Raw genomic sequence first — 16722 nt, 5'->3', positions numbered from 1 at the left:
CAGGTTGGGCCTCCCTGGTGGCGCAGGTGGTTGAGCACTGCACTGTGAAGCTGTCCGCAGCCTCTGCAGTGCATGTTCAATCCCAGCCGGTGGGCGAGAATCCCACATGGCAAAGCAGATCTCGCCTGTCTTGCCCACTGCTCCCCTCAGCAGTGGATTTCGTCTGCCTGTTCTGTTCCCTGCTCTGTCTCCGGTGAATCCTCTCACCCTCCTGTGCATCTGGCCTGTACCCCAGTTCTTGCACAAAAATAAATAAATCTTAAAAAAAAAAAAAAGCTGTAAGGCTGAGTGTGGGTCAGGACACAGCAGGGGCCCTAACCCCCCGCAGCTCTGCAGACCCAGACTCAGGGCAGGCAAGCCAGGTGTGAGTCACTGTTAACTGAGCTATAGTTGACATAAAACATTATGTCAGATTACAACATGACTCAATATATGTGTATGTTGTAAAATGAGTTAATAATTTTCTCCTGTCAACAACCTATAGCTATAGATATATCAAGAATTCATGGACACTGTGTTGTGCCATAAAGAGACACGGGGTTAAAACCTGGTGCTGGCCCATAAACCCCATCATGACCTACTGAGCTTTTTCATGTGTAAGTTGGAACTAATAAGGCCAACAAGTTTCAGTCAAACCCCTGCCTCACATAGACCTGGCACAGGGCAGATGATAAGTAAACATTCTCTTCTCCCTTGGAATTTTCATGAAACAGGACATTTTTCCCTTTTCTTCTTTTTTTGGTCTCAACCTAATGAACTTATTCTGCAGAACCATTTCCCTCTCATCTGCATTCAGCTTTACTTTATGCTGCGTGGGTTCAGATCCCAGAGACCTGATCAGAAGCATCCCAAGACTTGACAAAGGACTGTGTTGGTTTGGACAACTAAAGTTAAGGCACTTGGGAACCTGGTTTTAATTTCCTTTTAAGGAGGTATATTTACATGATGACTTTTTTTAACCTCTGTGTTTTCAGTAAAGAAATATTCCATTTAAAAAAGTATCTTATTGGGGCCTCCCTGGTGGCGCAAGGGGTTAAGATGCAACCTATGAAGTTATCTGCAGCCTCTGCAGCACGAGTTTGATTCCCAGCCAGGCAGCATCTTTTTTTTTTTTAAAGAAGTTATTTATTTATTTAGATTTATTTATTTATACAAGCAAGGGGATACAGGCCAGAGGCGCGGGAGGGTGAGAGAATCCACCAGAGACAGAGCAGGGAGCAGAACAGGCAGAAGAACCAAAATAAACTGCTGAGGGGAGCAGCGGGCGAGACTGGAGAGGTCTGTCACACCATGCAGGAATCTCCCTGGGCGGGAATCAAACCGGCACTGCGGAGGCTGCAGACACCTTCACAGCGCTGTGCCGCCACTGGGGAGGCCTAAAAAAGCATCTTGTTGGAGACATTCCTGCCTCGAACGTTACTGGGCCATGTTTGCTTCCTAGTAATCATAAATAAAATATTTAATGTCCAGCTCGCCTTCCCCAAGGTGCTGTTATGAAAGTATTCTGCTGAATGTGGATAGTTATATATATAAAGGCTGGTAAGAAGTCTGAAGTAGTTAAAGCAGCTTTAAAACTAATAAGTACATTCATAGCTGCAGAAACAAAGATCTGATAGGAGATTTTTGAGCTTTAAAGGAGGAGATATTTTCATGACAAAGAAAAATTCCAGTGAAATCTACAGAAATATTGGTTTCTACGCTATTAAAAAAAATAATGGTGATGTTCTTACTTTTACATTTTCACAAGTAATTCACTGAACTTCTTGTCTATAAGGTATTTAAGATGTATCTTAAGTCTGTTAAGGAACAACGAGAGAGAGAAAGATAGAAAGAGAGAGAGAGAGAGGAAGGGAAAGCTTCTGAGGGGGTTTTGGAGTAAAGAAAAATGTTATTAAAAGCTGCAATTTTAGGGGCCTCCCTGGTGATGTAGGGGTTAAGTCTCAGTGCTATCACAGCTATGGCCTGAGTTCAATCCTAGCCAGGGAGGTGATCCACATGGCGCAGCCGACCTCGCCTGTCTCGCCCACTGCTCCCCTCAGCAGTGTATTTCAGTAGATCTGCCTGTTCTGTTCCCCACTCTGTCTCTGGTGAATCCTCTCATCCCCTGTATCTCTGGCCTGCACCCCAGCTCTTGTATGCATAACTAAATAAATCTTTACAAAGAAATAAAACAAAACAAAACATGGAGGTAATAATTCTTAGGGTTGCTGTGAAAATTAAATGGTTAAAGTGTTCAAAGACCAACACACTGCCTGGTGCATGGTGAGAGCCATGAAATGTTTCTTTTTTTTTTTTTAAGATTTATTTATTTATGCATACAAGAGCTGGGGTGCAGGCCAGAGATGCAGAGGGGTGAGAGGACTCACCAGAGACAGAGCGGGGAACAGAACAGGCAGATTGACCAAAGTACACTGCTGAAGGGAGCAGCAGGCCAGTCAGGAGAGGTCTGCTGCACCATGTGGGTTGCTCCCTGGCAGGCCAGGGATCAAATTTGTGCTGCAGAGGTGCGGACTGCTTTATAGTGCGGTGCTCAACCCCTTGCGCCACCAGGGAGGCCCCTCCATGAGGCACTTTAGATAAACTATCTAATACTATGTCCCAATAGCCCTTCAAGTTGGGGGTTTGTGGGAAATGGAAATTTAGAAACAAATTGAGTAGATCACTGAGTGTCAGATCCTGAGCTGGAGAGCTCCGATTTTCTCCCAGGTCTGATTGGTTCCAAAGCCTGGGTTCTTTCCACCCCAATGCCCGTGTTTCCCCAAAGAAGTGGCACGTGGGACCTTTCTAATTCGTTCTCATTTTTCACAGCTCTGAAGGGTCGACTCCCTGCCTCTTGGGATCTTGGGAGCCAGGGAGATGGGAGATCTGGCAAGCCCGGAGCAGTGATGAGACTCTCAGAGGCTGCTCCAGATGAGGAGAGGGGCTGAGGGGAAGGGAGGAGGAACAGGAAACACCTGGACTCTCTCCTCTCATGGAAGCTGAGTCTGTTTGTGTGAAGGAGATACTCATTCACCCATTGGGAGGAGGACTTGGGAGATGATCAGATCTGGTTCAGAGTCCGTTCAGCACCAGCTAGCTATGTGACTTTAGCTGACCTTGACCAATTTTCTCAGTTCGCCCAGAATTAAGGGTTTTCTGGGACATGGAAACTTCGGTTCTAAAACCATATAGTGGGGGCCTCCCCGGTGGCGCAGCGGTTGAGCGCTGGGTTGCGAAGCTGCCCGCGGCCTCTGCGGCGCCGGTTCGATCCCCGGCTGCTCCCCGGCCACCGGAGGAGGGTCCCACATGGCGCGCAGACCTCTCCTGCCGCCCGCTGCTCCCCTCAGCAGTGTACTTCGGTCCCTCTGCCTGCTCTGCTCCCCGCTCTGGCTCTGGTGAATTCTCTCACCCTCCCGCGCTTCTGACTGTACCCAGTGCATGTATAAACAAAACAAACAAATATAATAAATAAATAAATAACAACATGCCTCTATAAAAAAAAATAAATAAAATAAAACCATATAGTGAAATGGGCCAAATGTGATGGTGGAGGAGCTCCCTCAACCCATCAAAGCCTCGGTTTCCATGTGGAAAATATGGCAACCTGCTGCCTGCTTCTACCCACAAGAGCAAGGAGTGCGACTCCATTCCCCTGAGGCAGGAGATGCCCAGCTGGACTGCACGCTCCGGCATCTGTGAAGCTGAACTTTTGACCACAAAGCGACTCCACCATGTCTGTAGATCACCTCCCCATTGTTCCTGGTTGCTGCCTCCTGGGAGCCTGGCACCCATGCGCAGTAGGCAGTGGTGAGGGGGCTGGATGTGCATGGATGGAGGAACTTGAAACATAAAACCCAGAACTGCAGCCACAGTGACGCTCAATGAGAGGACTTTGGCTCCAGTCAGGTGGTGGAGACAAGGCAGGAACAGAGCAGACAAAACTTCCTGAAGGCTTGTCTCCTGTGGTGCCTGCTGTCAATCCTCTTCTTGCTTGGGGTTGCCCACATTTTGCCTCCGCATTTTGCCCAGGAACCAGGCTTGCGGGGGAACTCAGTAGTGTCAGGGGAAGGTGTGGAGCGGTGGTTGCTGTGCGAGGGTGAGTTCTGAGCAAAGTAAGAAGTGGATGAACTCAGCAGTTGTAAAATTGGCTGCTCACATTTCCTCAAAAAAGTTAAACATAGCATTGCCACATGACCGAGAAATTCTACCCCTAGGACTCTGCCCGGAGAAATTGACAACATAAAACTCTGTACGTGAATGTTCAAAGCAGCATTACTTGTAATAGCTAGAGTGGAAGCCACCCACAAATCCATCAAACGATGAATGGATTTTGAAAATATTGTATACACCAGAATATTATTCAGCTGTGGGGAAAAAATGGAATGAAAATAAAAGGGAATGAAGTACTGGTTCACGCTACGGTGTGGGTGAACCTTGAAACCGCTAGGCTCGTGGAAGAGACACACACAGAAGGTCCCTTCTCGTGTGAGTGCATTTATGTGAAACGTCCAGAAGAGGCAAATCCAGAGAGAGAAAGTGGATATTGGTTGCCAGGGGCTGGGAGTGACTGCTAATGGGTACGGGGGGTGGTGAAAATACTCAGAAATGAGATAATGGTGATGGATGTGCAATCTTGTGACTATACGGAAACCACTGAACAGCACACGGAAAGGATGAAGCATTTCTGTGTGAATTACAGCTCAAAAGAAGTAATAAAGAATGAACATTTGGCCCCCATCCTGTTACCTGTAGGAAGCACAGCAGTGGTGGAGCCAGTGGGTGCCCCTTGGCACTAGGATAGCACTGCTAGATGAGCGATGACTTGGATGGATGAGCCTCCTGGAACGAAGTGGGTCCTCCCATTGGCGCTCAGGTGGTTAACAGCCCACGAGATGGGAAACTTCCTGATGAATGAGCAGTAAGTGGTGATGTGCTGTGGCGGGCAGGGGCCTTAATGTTTTCCTAAGGGCATCCATCTCCACTGGAATCAGGCTAAGGACCTGAGGAGAGCCAGTCCCTCGCACTTAGGAGTTGGGAAAAGATGTGGAACTCTTGGGTGGGCGAGGGTCAGATGCTGGCCACTGGAAGTCTGGAATGGATCTCGTACCATTTTCTAAGTGGCATCATGGCAGAGACATGGGATCCACAGCCCATTCACAAGTGGCCATGTGGGCAGAGGCCCTTACACATACTCAGCTCAGGTGATTGTTTCCTTGAGATACATCAAGTCTTGTTATCTCCTGAAGGGGCTGGTGAGTGTCAGATTCAGTTTTGGGCTGTAGAGAACCTTTATGGTGTGAGGGTGGCCAGCTGGGTAGCCTAGCTTCGGCCAAGCTGAAGTGAAAGAGGTACCTGGTGGTGAGTTAGCAAAACCTTTAGGTTGAAAGTAAGCAGAATCCCAGGGAATAGCTCACCCACCCCTCAAATCTCTGTTCCTGAGAACAATGTACTCTAGGCCCAGCATCCTCTGGACATACCAATTGGAACTAGCATGACCCATAATATGGCTTCCAGTTTTGCAAACATATGTGCCCTCAGAGAGGCTGCTCTGCTGGAAAACCCAACTCCCCCTCCCTGTTGTCTGCTCACTCCCAGATCAATCAGACAGTGTTGTCTGGGAAGCTTCCTAAGTCTTTCACTCACAAGGAAGGGACACATGATTCACCTATACTAAGACCAACAGGAGTTTGAGCCACGTTGGCTGCCAGGGCACACGACTCGGGCCGTGCTTGCTTGCTTGGTCTGTCTACCCCAAGTAAGCCCCATGAGTGCAGGGTCCACATCTGATTGTTCGCTGTCAAATCCTAGTGCCTGGCACTCAGGAAATGTTGCCTGGCTTGGTGGTGTCACCAGTAACCAAAATGCCCCCAATATAGTGTCAGGTGGACAGGTGGTATATTTCCCTGGCAAGTGAGTCCTTGGTGAGGAAGTAGCTGGGCTCCCCAGAGCGTCCTTGTAGCTGCCCCCCAACTGCAACTCCGTACAGTTCATCCTCAGGGAGCCTGACGCACCCTCATCCACAAGCCCAAGCGCATGCTCCATGCACACTCCCCACCCACAACGGCTACTTTCCCTGGAAACTAGGTGGTCAGCCAAACTTTCAGCATCGTGTCGCTGCTAGTGAACGTGACTTGATGCCTTATTTGGAAATCTAGGTCAATCCATCTTGGATGGTTTCTGATCATTTTTTCTTGGAGTTGAGCCCAGAGATGGAGTCAAAGATCCTGGGTGAATAGACAAGCATCATTACTCTTGGAGTCCTCCTGTGCACACCCTTTCCACTCGCCACAGAAGGAACTCCAGCTCCTAGTCTTTGGATAAGCCACGGCTTCCCAAAGGGATAATGTTTTTAACCAAGTCTCGATAGACTAGTAAAAATGAGCAGGATAGAGGGTTGTTCCAGTCTCAAGGGGAAAGAAACTCTGTCCCTGGTACCCAAAAATAGCACATTACTGGACCTTTGTCATTAGGTGGATGGATGGACAGATGGACAAATAAGTTCCTATATGAGGAAGGTGCACAGCCGGCCCAGGGAGCCACGCATATGAGTGTGAGGCGGTGGCACAAATGGTAAAGTCTGGAGAGTGAGAAGGCCCTTGTGTGCTAAGCCAAGGAATTTCAGCTTGACCTTGCTGGTGGTAGTGGGGCCCTCTGTGGAAGGCGACGGCACAGAGCTGCCTTCTGCCTGTCCAATCGCCTGGACTGTGCGCCTCCGACCGAGCACATCAGAATCTCCTAGGTTTCCCTGGTGATTCAAGATCCACTGCTCTAGTCTTCAGTCCCTGAGGGGTCCCCCGGCTCCTGGCCCAGAGTGGGTCACACTTGGGATTATTTGACCAGCACCACTTTTTGAGGAATTGTCCTTCCGATGGCTCGCGGGACTGTGGGGTCTGGCAGTGTCAGCCCTCCCCCAGCTGCAGGTTGAACACCTCACCAGTCCTGGACCAAAGCAGGTCTCTCTTGGAATTTTGGAACTTTGGAACGGAGCCCAAACGACTGTGGGAGGCTGGCTCTGCCGGAAGTAAACCTTGGGAATGCCTGTGGGCCAGCTCTCATCTTGTGGGGAAGCAGAGAAATCAGCCAAGAGAGGAGCATGGGGGAGGGAGGAGGGAGGTGAGGAGGAGGGAGGAGGAGGGAGAGCTGGGGAAGGAGAGGGAGAAAGGGAGAGAAGGGAAAGGTGACGTGAGAGGGAGGAAGAAGAAAGAGAAGAAGAAGGAGGAGGCAGGGGGGAGAAGCGCAGCGAGCAGCCCTCCACCAAAGCAAGCGGCTGGCTCCACGCCTTTCTCCTCTGCCCGGAAGCCGTGCCACCCACAGCTCGGCACTTACTGGAGGAATTAAACTGCCTAAGGCAGGAGGGGTGTCAAGGAACTCGTGGACATGTTCTTTAAGACCAACACATAGACTTGAGGCAAAAAGCCACCAAGGACAGAACTTTGCACACAGCGGCCCACCTACCAGTCTGCGAGAAACACGGTCAGACCGAACCTGAACACCCCAACCCAGTGAAGACACCCCCACAAAGGCCTGTTTCCTAGACTTCTGACCCAGAATCTTCTCTTTGCACAAACTCCTGGAGTAACTTCCCAATTCCTTTTATCAGAAATTCCTGAGTGGGGCCTCCCTGGTGGCACAAGGGGTTAAGTCTCAGCACTATGAGGCTATTGGCAGCCACTGAAGCACAAGTTCCATCCCTGGCCAGGGAGCTACCCACATGGCACAGCAGACCTCTCCTGACTCACCCACTGCTCCCCTCAGCAGTGTATTTCGGTGGGTCTGCCTGTTCTGTTCCCCACTCTGTCTCTGGTGAATCCTCTCACCCCCGCACCTCTGGCCTGCACCCCAGCTCTCGTATGCATAAATAAATAAATCTTTAATAAAAAATAAAGATAAATAAATAAATACATCTTTAAAAAATAAAGATGTATTTATTTAGCTCCCTGGCCAGCCAGGGATTGAGCTCATGCTGCAGAGGCTGCAGGTTGCTTCATAGTGGGGTGCTTAACCCCTTGTGCCACCAGGGAGGCCCCCCTTAGGGTGTTTTGTAAGTGATGAAAGTTAAGAATCAAAACAACCAGTCTGATATCTTAGAAACAGGAACATCATGCATGACCGATCTTTCTGGCTTTTAATAATGTTTATTCCTTAAGTGTTTTATTTTTTCTAAATAAAGATGAATTAGCAAAGCACATACATAACAACTAAATAAATAACAAATGTTCATTTATTTGGATTTTTTAATATAAAACTTTTTCTATTGGTGTAAATACATGTCATGTAAATGTTCTACCTTAGCCATTCTTTTTTTTTTTTAAGATGCTCTAGTAAGGCATTTTATTTATTTATGTATTTGTTTGTTTGTTTGTTTGTTTATACAAGCACTGGGTACAGTCAGAAGCGCGGGAGGGTGAGAGAATTCATCAGAGCCAGAGGGGGGAGCAGAGCAGGCAGAAGGACCGAAGTACACTGCTGAGGGGAGCAGCGGGCGGCAGGAGAGGTCTGCGCGCCATGCGGGACCCTCCTCTGGTGGCCAGGGAGCAGCCGGGGATTGAACTGGCGCCGCAGAGGCCACGGGCGCCACAGAGGCCACGGGCAGCTTCGCAACCCAGCGCTCAACCGCTGCACCACAGGGGAGGCCCTTATCTTAGCCATTCTTAAGTGACCAGTTCAGTGGTATTGAGTGCAGGTTGTTAGTCTTCTGATTTCATCAAATTCTAATCTCATCAAGTTTCTGCATATGTCATAAAGCCCAGAGCCATGGAACTCTCCATTTCCCCCTCCTTCCTCTCTGTACCCCGCTTTGTGCTCCGCTGGCCCTTTCCTCAAGATCACCAGGACAGAAGCACCTGAGTCAGGCTGCCCTTGTGACTATTTTGACATTTTTTTTTTTGCCTTTTACATGAAGTGGCTGTTACCTTGCAAAACAAAATATTCATACCTAGTAAGAGTTGTGTTGTGTTCAGGGAGCTTGCCAGACCAGGTATTTTTATCTACGCCTCTGCCCTCCCTCCCACACACATGTGTGACTGTGGGCGCGACACTTCCCTTCCTAGGGCTTGTTTTCTGTCAGGGTGTGAGTCGAGCTAGACAGTATCTGAAAAAGACTCCAGCCCAGGAGCTAAGGACGCTCTATCCACCCTGCTCAGCATCTCTGCTCCCAGTACAGGAGAAAGGAGCTGACTTGGCAAGTGTTCCGGCTCTTGGAGACAGGCCTCTGCCTATTTGGCCCTGGACTCTTCCTAGAGGCCTGACATTGACAAGCAAGCCGCACCTTGAAGATACCCACTGGGCAGAGTAGGGACAGGTGCTGCCTGTTGGCAGGCAGAGCCAGATGCCTCGGTGTTCTAAGAACGAGGGGCCAGAGTCCCTGTCTCCTCTTTCATGGTCTCTGGGAGAATGTTCTGGGGCTTAGGGCCTGGTTCTAAGATGAGACTAAGTTCAACAGAGCCACTGCCCTACCACTCCCCAGGAAATGCCTCTTCACCACAGTGACCACATCCCCCCAGGTTGCCTTGGAAACACTCCACAGAGGCAGGGGTAGTTGTGGTGCAGTTGCCCAGCAACAGGATGTACCCTCCCTTCCGCCCTATTCTGAGGTAACTGGCCTGACCCCTTGGGCATGTTTGAGGAAGAGCTGGGAAGAGCGCTGGAGGGAGAGGAGCTCTGACTGACTGCCCTGAGGAGAGGTGAGGTGAGGAGAGCAGGAGGCTTCTGCAGGTGGGAGGACCTGGGGGACAGAAAGAGGCAAGAGGAGACAAACAAGGGAGACAGGCCAGAGAGGCAGGGCAGGTGCAGGGCGGTCCGGATGCGGCACAACGGCAAACTTAGTGGAGCCTGCAGGGAGCAAAACCAAGTCCGAGGACAGTTGAGGGACCAAAGGGCATCTAAGGTGCCAGCCAAGGGTCCAGGAGGTTCTCACTCTCACCCACCTCTTCCTCTCTAGGCCTGGCAAGACTTGAGGGGGTGCTTAGAGTTTTGTCTGAGGCACTCTGGGGTCTGGAAGGGAAATGGGTCTCCCGGAAGGGGCTGGGATTTCTGAGCAGATCTTGTTTGAGGCCTCTTTCGTTTTCTAGAGCTACCCCTGTCTCACTTGCTTCTTCTCCTGACTCCTGTCTCCCCAGATGCCTTCGATTCCAGAGCAGCCCTTTGGGCACATGGTGGCGTCCTCTGCCCCAGAGCCAGCCTCATTGCCCCCGCTGCCCTGTGGGCCCTGCATCCCCATCATGCTGGCCCTGGCCTCTGTGGCTGCCTTCTTCCTCATAGCTACAGCGGTGCTAGCTGAAAGCCTGTTCCGCCGATCTCTTCGTCCAGACCCTGCCAACCGCGCCCCCACCCTGGTCTGGCGCCCTGGAGGAGAGCTGTGGATCGAACCCATAGGCACCCCAAGAGAACGCTCTGAGGACTGGTATGGCTCTGTGATGCCCCTGCTGACTGACAGGGCTCCAGACCCTCCCACCCCTGGGGGCACCTTGGAGGCCCGAGCAACAGCCCCACCAGCCCCCTTAGCCCCACCAGCCCCCTCAGCCCCACAGTCCCCTCCCAGTTCCTTGGTCCCCCAGATCCCACCCAAAACCCCATCCCGAAGTAGTACCTTCAGGGGGACCCAGGCCTGGGAAGGGAGGCCCTACCTCCCGGGCCTGGTGAGCTGGACTGAAGCAGAGCAGAGGCCAGAGGCCAGTGTGTACTGGGGGAGCCCCCAGACCCGGAGGCTGCGACCCGGAAGTCCTGATCTTGAGTGGGGCCTCCAGCCTCGGGTCACCCAGGAGCAGATCTCAGCTTTCTGGAGGCGTGAAGGCCGGACCAGCATTGGATTCTGAATCCCCAGGGCCACGGGGTCCGGCCTCCCAGAGACCCCTGAGGAAGGCCTAACCTCAGAAGGCTCCAGTCTAGGAACCTGAGTTGATCCCTGAGGGCTCCCCCAGAGAAGAACACCCAGCCTTTTACATCGGGATTCCAGTTTCCCTGGATCTGGTCTGGGCAGGCTGAGTGTGGACAGAGACATTGCGAGAGCCTGGTGGTGCCTCTGCTTAGCTGCCCAGGGCTGCGGGCAGAGAACTGGAGAACAGAAGCCACAAGGTTACGTTTGGAGTAAAGAATTCAAGGTACCGGACAGGCAGGATATAGCATCTACACGGCTTCTACCTTCCTTCAATATGGGCCTGAGATGCCAATATTGGGGTGAGGGCTCCCCTGGACACTGAAGAACAGACCGGTGTGGTGATGACAGAGGTCAGTCGCAATAGCAGGAGAGGATGCAACCCGGCATCCCAGAGCCACAAATCCCTTTACGTTCAGGAAGAGATAAAGAGGTCAAGACCAGACAAAGGAATATGTTACTGCGTGCGGACTGTGGCCTTCACTCCCAGCTCGCAGCAGGGAATGTGGCGAGCTGAGCTGGGGAGCCCCTCTCCTGCCTGCAGCTGGGACCTAGAGCCCAAGGGGACCCATGGGCTCCTCCCACTGTCTTCTCCACGCTGGCAGATCTCAGCCCTCCAGATCTTACCCCTCCTGGTGAGGGAGGCAGGGCCTAGGAGTTGGATCACTGTGCAAAGGAGCACTGTCCTGGGGGCACGGCCATCTTCCCTCCCAGCGAGGTCCCAGGTCCGGAAAGACTTGCCCCAAGACCGGCTTACTTATATTGTTCCACACCCTCCAAATAGAGCCTGGAACTGCCCTTGGCCCCATCTGCGTCAGCTGACTCCCCTTGGGGAAAGGAGCCAGGGACAGGGGAGCCACCAGGAGTTTCCACTTCCCCAGGATTGTTTTCCCAAACTTCAGTCGTGCCTGTTAGGACCTTTGCCATATCGGTTTACCACCTGTACTGTGAGTTACTTTCTATTTTTTCTTTAAAGTGGATTAATATTTTGCTTAATAAATTTATTTTTAAAGGAATCTTTTTTGGTATCGCTTCTGTAAATGGAAAAACCAGTATCACATGCCATACATAGAAGGCGAGAGGTGAAAATAAGTAGAATGTAAATAAAGATACTAAGCTCTCACTTGACATTGTTCCCTGCCAGAGGCATGAACCCAAAGACCTGCTCAAAGGCTAGGATGATAAGAAAACACGGTAAATAGACTCACTGTGGAGATCATCTCAGTGTACACAAATGGCCAGTCATTATGCTGTACACCTGCAATGGCAACAATGTTCTTTGTCAACTAGACTTTTAAAAAAAGGGAAGGGCTGGATAAGCACATGTCAGGGAAGTGTGGACGCCCTAGCGCTACACCCAGAACGTGCGAGCCTGTGCTGGAGCTGCCATCCCGTTGTTTGCTGAATGCCCCGGGACCTCCTGAGGTCACCCACACCCTGGAGCGCTGCCACGCAGAAGGCAGCACTAGGTTCTTCCAGCTCAGGAGGATCAGGGAGCCCTCCTGCCCCTCTCTAACCTGTCAGACATCGATATTGAAGGAGCAGCAGGGAATGAGTAGCCCCTGGATGTGGAATCAGACCTGGGCCCTGCCCTCAAGGAGCTCCCAGTATCTCTAGTGTCAGGGGTGGGAGGTGAGCGGGGCAAAGGGGGCCAAATAAGTCTGGGATGTGTACCTGACATGAGGGAGAGCCCCCCACCCCGGGTCATTCAGAAGCTGGGGGCTATGTCACTCCTCATTGTCACCATCAGCTGATAGGCCTGGGTTGTGGGGACTGTGCTCAGGGGGCATGACCAGACCAGGGCACCAGGAAACAGGTGAGGTGTTGAAAGTTTAGACAGAATGGTGTGGAAGGGGCCCCAGGGCGAGGCCATAGCTCTTGATCTGGCTCTGCTCCCCTTTCACCTGAAGAAGTGTGACTTTTAAATTTATTACTGGGCTTCATGTTCTTTCTGATACGAGAGTTAAAAAGTTGAATGAGGGGCCTCCCTGGTGGCACAGGGGTTAAACACCGCACTATGAAGCAATCTGCTGCCACTGCAGCACGAGTTCAATCCCTGGCCAGGGAGCTGACCCAGATGGTGCAGCAGACCTCTCCTGTCCCCTGCTGCTCCCCTCAGCAGTGTACTTCAGTCACTCTGCCTGTTCTGCTCCCCACTCTGTCTCTGGTGAATCCTCTCAACCACCACCTCTGGCCTGTACCCCAGCTCTTGTGCATAAATAAATGAATCTTAAAAAAAAAAAAAAAAGCAGTTGAATGGGCTGCTCTGCTGGGACATTCCCAGCAGTGACATTTGCGGATGCTGGGAAAGGACAGCTGGAAGGATTCGGGCATGGACGAATGTCACTTGGCTGCAGCCAAAGTCATCTTTCTATTCCCAGCCCCAGACCATGGTCTAAAAGCAATAGGAGCCCAAGGAAATGGCACGTGGACAGATTCTTAGATCTGTTCGCTTTACCCTTTCTCCTTTCTATTTTAAACTCTCCCTCTCATCTACACTGTCTTATTACTTTCCCATGTCGAGTTATTTTTGATATTTAGAACATACTTTATGGTCCTTCATGTACTAAGCTTGTTGTCTGGTGTGCGAGGATGTGTCTGCTTTCCTCGTTCTCAGGCAGGCCTGAGAGCTCAGCTCCAGCAGCTCTGCCCCAGGGCATCCCTGTGCCCAGCTCTGAGGATTTGTCCCATAGAGAAGGTCTGTGTCTGCTCCATGTCTGCTGCCATGTTAGTTGTTAAGCGGCACCCAAGACCACGCAGATTCAAGTGAGAGCCAGCCCTTGGTTATGAATTCTTTACCCCCAGATCTCAGGATGAGACAAACAAGTTACCTTTGTCCTCCCCAGGGTGATGGGAAAGTGGGTTTTTTTTTTTTTTAAGATTTATTTATTTATTTATTTATTTGTACAAGCACTGGGTACAGTCAGAAGTGCGGGAAAGTGAGAGAATTCACCAGAGGCAGAGCGGGGAGCAGAACAGGCAGACTGATGAAATACACTGCTGAGGGGAGCAGCGGGCAGGGCAGGAGAGGTCTGCGCGCCATGTGGGAACCTCCCCGGCGGCCAGGGATCAAACCTGCGCTGCAGAGGCTGCGGGCAGCTCTGGAGCCCAGCGCTCAAACACCGCACCACCAAGGGAGGCCCTTGTTTTGTTTTTTAAAGATTTATTTATGCATACAAGAACTGGAGTGTAGGACAGAGGTGCGGGTGCACGGGGGGGGGGGGGTGTGGAGTGTTAGAGTATTAACCAGAGACAGAGTAGGGAGAAGAACAGGCAGATTGACCGAAATGCACTGCTGAGGGGAGCAGTGGACAAGACAGGAGAGGTCTGCCGTGCCATGTGGGTAGCTCCCTGGCTGGGGATTGAACTCATGCTGCAGTGGCTGCAGATAGCTTCATAGTGCTGATGCTTAACCCCTTGAGTCACCAGGGAGGCCCTGTTTGTGTGTTTGTTTGCTCTGCTCTGCTCTTCACTGAGGGGGGAGTCCTTTAAGAGTCTTAGGGTTTATATTAGGGTTTCAGTTTTCAATACTTGAGCTGAGGCCTCATCTTTAATCTGTAGGCGGCTGTAAAACCCTAGCCCTTTCATGGCCAATATCTATAACCTCCCAGCAGCTCACGGTTCTGGTTTTCCATTTCCTCTTCATGCATGGCTCCTGGGGATCCCCCTGACTTTCATGAACCTCAGCTGTGCATTTTAAAGTCTGTTTGCTTGATTTTGTGTCATGTGTCTAGATGCTTCTCAGTGGGGTGTGCTTGTCAGAGTCATACCATGCACAGTATTACCCAAGGCAGGCTCTTTGCTCTATAAATAAATTCTTCCACTCTCACCAGTGACCAACTAATTTTCCATTCCTCACCACATAACACAACCTCTCACCTCCTTCCCAGCCCACTTCTGAAAAGGGCTGTCTATGCTAGCAAACTACATTAGCTCATCTCCCATCACTCTGCAATCCGCTGTGGCCTTCTGGACTCTTCTACCCTGTTACAGGGGCTGCTTGCACCAAAAGCATGACCTGGATATTTTAATCAAAAGAAATTGTTTAGGGCCTCCCTGGTGGTGCAGCAGTTGAGCGCTGGGTTGTGAAGCTGCCCGCGGCCTCTGCGGCGCCGGTTCGATCCCTGGCTGCTCCCCAGCTACTCCCCGGCTGCTCCCCGGCCACTGGAGGAGGGTCCCACATGGCACGCAGACCTCTCCTGCCGCCCGCTGCTCCCCTCAGCAGTGTACTTCGGTCCTTCTGCCTGCTCTGCTCCCCGCTCTGGCTCTGGTGAATTCTCTCACCCTCCCGTGCTTCTGACTGTACCCAGTGCTTGTATAAACAAACAAGCAAACAAATAAATAAATAAATGAAAATACATGCCTCTAAAAAAAAAAAAGAAATTGTTTAGCCTCCCCTGGGCAGATTAGACATTTTGCTTCCATTCTTGAGCCTTGCTCTCCCCCTTGCCTTCACACTCACCTGATTTCCTTTTTCTCTCTCTGGTCATCCCCTCTGATCCTTGCCGGCTGCCTCCCAAAGTGGTCCACCCTGGGCGGCCTTCACTCTCCCTCTGCTCTCTGCTCCTCCTGGGCAATCTCACTCATGCCCACAGCTTCAGTGGGTATCGCTGGTGCTGCTGATTCCCAAGACTCCCTCCCGCAACTGTGGCAAATGCAGCCACATGTATTCTATGCATTGTCCCCTTATTCTGACGTAATGGCACCAGTGGGAGAGACCCCAAGATGATTAGCTAGAAGATCATCTCAGAACCACTGCACAGTTAAGAGTCAGTATTTGTCCCCAGAATGAAATCAGTCCCCCCAAAATATGCAGGGGTCATGACTTCACAGGCATTAAAAGGCCAAGCAGGAGCACCATGGACCAGGGGACAGAGGGGCAAAGGGCCCCAATGCCCTTCTGCAGGGGACCCAGCCCCACCCGATGCCTCAGAGAACCATGTGCACTGCCTCCTGCTTTCAGTGGCACCAAAAAGGATGAAATGGCTAAAAACAAACAGCACTGAAGGAAGCAAATGAATAAGAAAATGTGCCCATGAAACAAGAAAGGACTTCCAGGAAGACACTGCAATTAGAAAAGAAGAAAATGTTCTGGAAGTTATGATTATGGTTGCCAATATTAAAATTTTAATCAAAGGAAAGGGTATTGGAGGAAACAGCTTTTAAACCTCTCTTAGGGTGTACAGCAAAATGACAAAGTAATGGAAAATATGAAAGACAGCTTGAAATGGAGGAGCAATTCATTCTACATTCATCTAACAGAAGTTCCAGAATGAGAGAACAGAGAAACGACAGGGAGGAAATAACCAAAGGTTCTATTTGATTGAAAAAATAAAAAAAAAAAAAACATTTTAAGCAGTGAAAGGGGTCTGTGCAAGTGACTTTCACCTGGCTGCATGGAACCACTTGGGCAGCCTTAGAAACAGCCCCCCTGAGACTCCCCTTCTTACCAAGTTGGAGTAGCAGACACGGGGTTTACTCTCCTGCCCAAAAGAACCACAGCCACAACAAGAAGGCAGACAGGAAACAGGAAACAATGGTTTCCGAAACACTGGGCATCAGGCAATAAAAGACAGTAATGAAAGCAATGAAATCTTAGAAAAAGAAAAATGAGGTTTATCCCTTAGTGACCATCCAGCCTTTGGCTTTGAGAGCATTTCCCAGCTGTGGGGCAGGTGGCAGAAGTGCGGTGGGTCCCAGAGGGACTCCTGGGCTGAGGGAATGGAGCTGAGTCCAGGGAAGCCACAATGGCCAGAGCTTGGAGAGTAGAACACAGAGAAGAGAGACTTTCTCTCAGAGAGAACCCAAGATCTGCAGAGGGTCCCCCCCCCCCCCCCCGATCAACACATGTGTTAGCAAACTATCCAAGG

General features: G+C 50.8%; 1 protein-coding gene across 1 annotated transcript; it reads left to right on the top strand.

Moving 5' to 3' along the window:
• Positions 1–10097: 10097 nt before the first annotated feature.
• Positions 10098–10793, top strand: LOC311181993 (transmembrane protein C16orf54; the record flags this gene model as incomplete). Its single annotated transcript, XM_084250518.1, has 1 exon — positions 10098–10793. The coding sequence occupies one exon, from the start codon at positions 10098–10100 to the stop codon at positions 10791–10793; it is 696 nt and encodes a 231-aa protein (XP_084106644.1).
• Between the last annotated feature and the right edge of the window lie 5929 nt (positions 10794–16722).

The sequence above is a fragment of the Talpa europaea genome, assembly GCF_964194135.1.
Source record: "Talpa europaea genome assembly, chromosome: 12".
NCBI classification, from domain to species: domain Eukaryota; kingdom Metazoa; phylum Chordata; class Mammalia; order Eulipotyphla; family Talpidae; genus Talpa; species Talpa europaea.
This window is presented reverse-complemented; position numbering and strand designations above follow the sequence as displayed.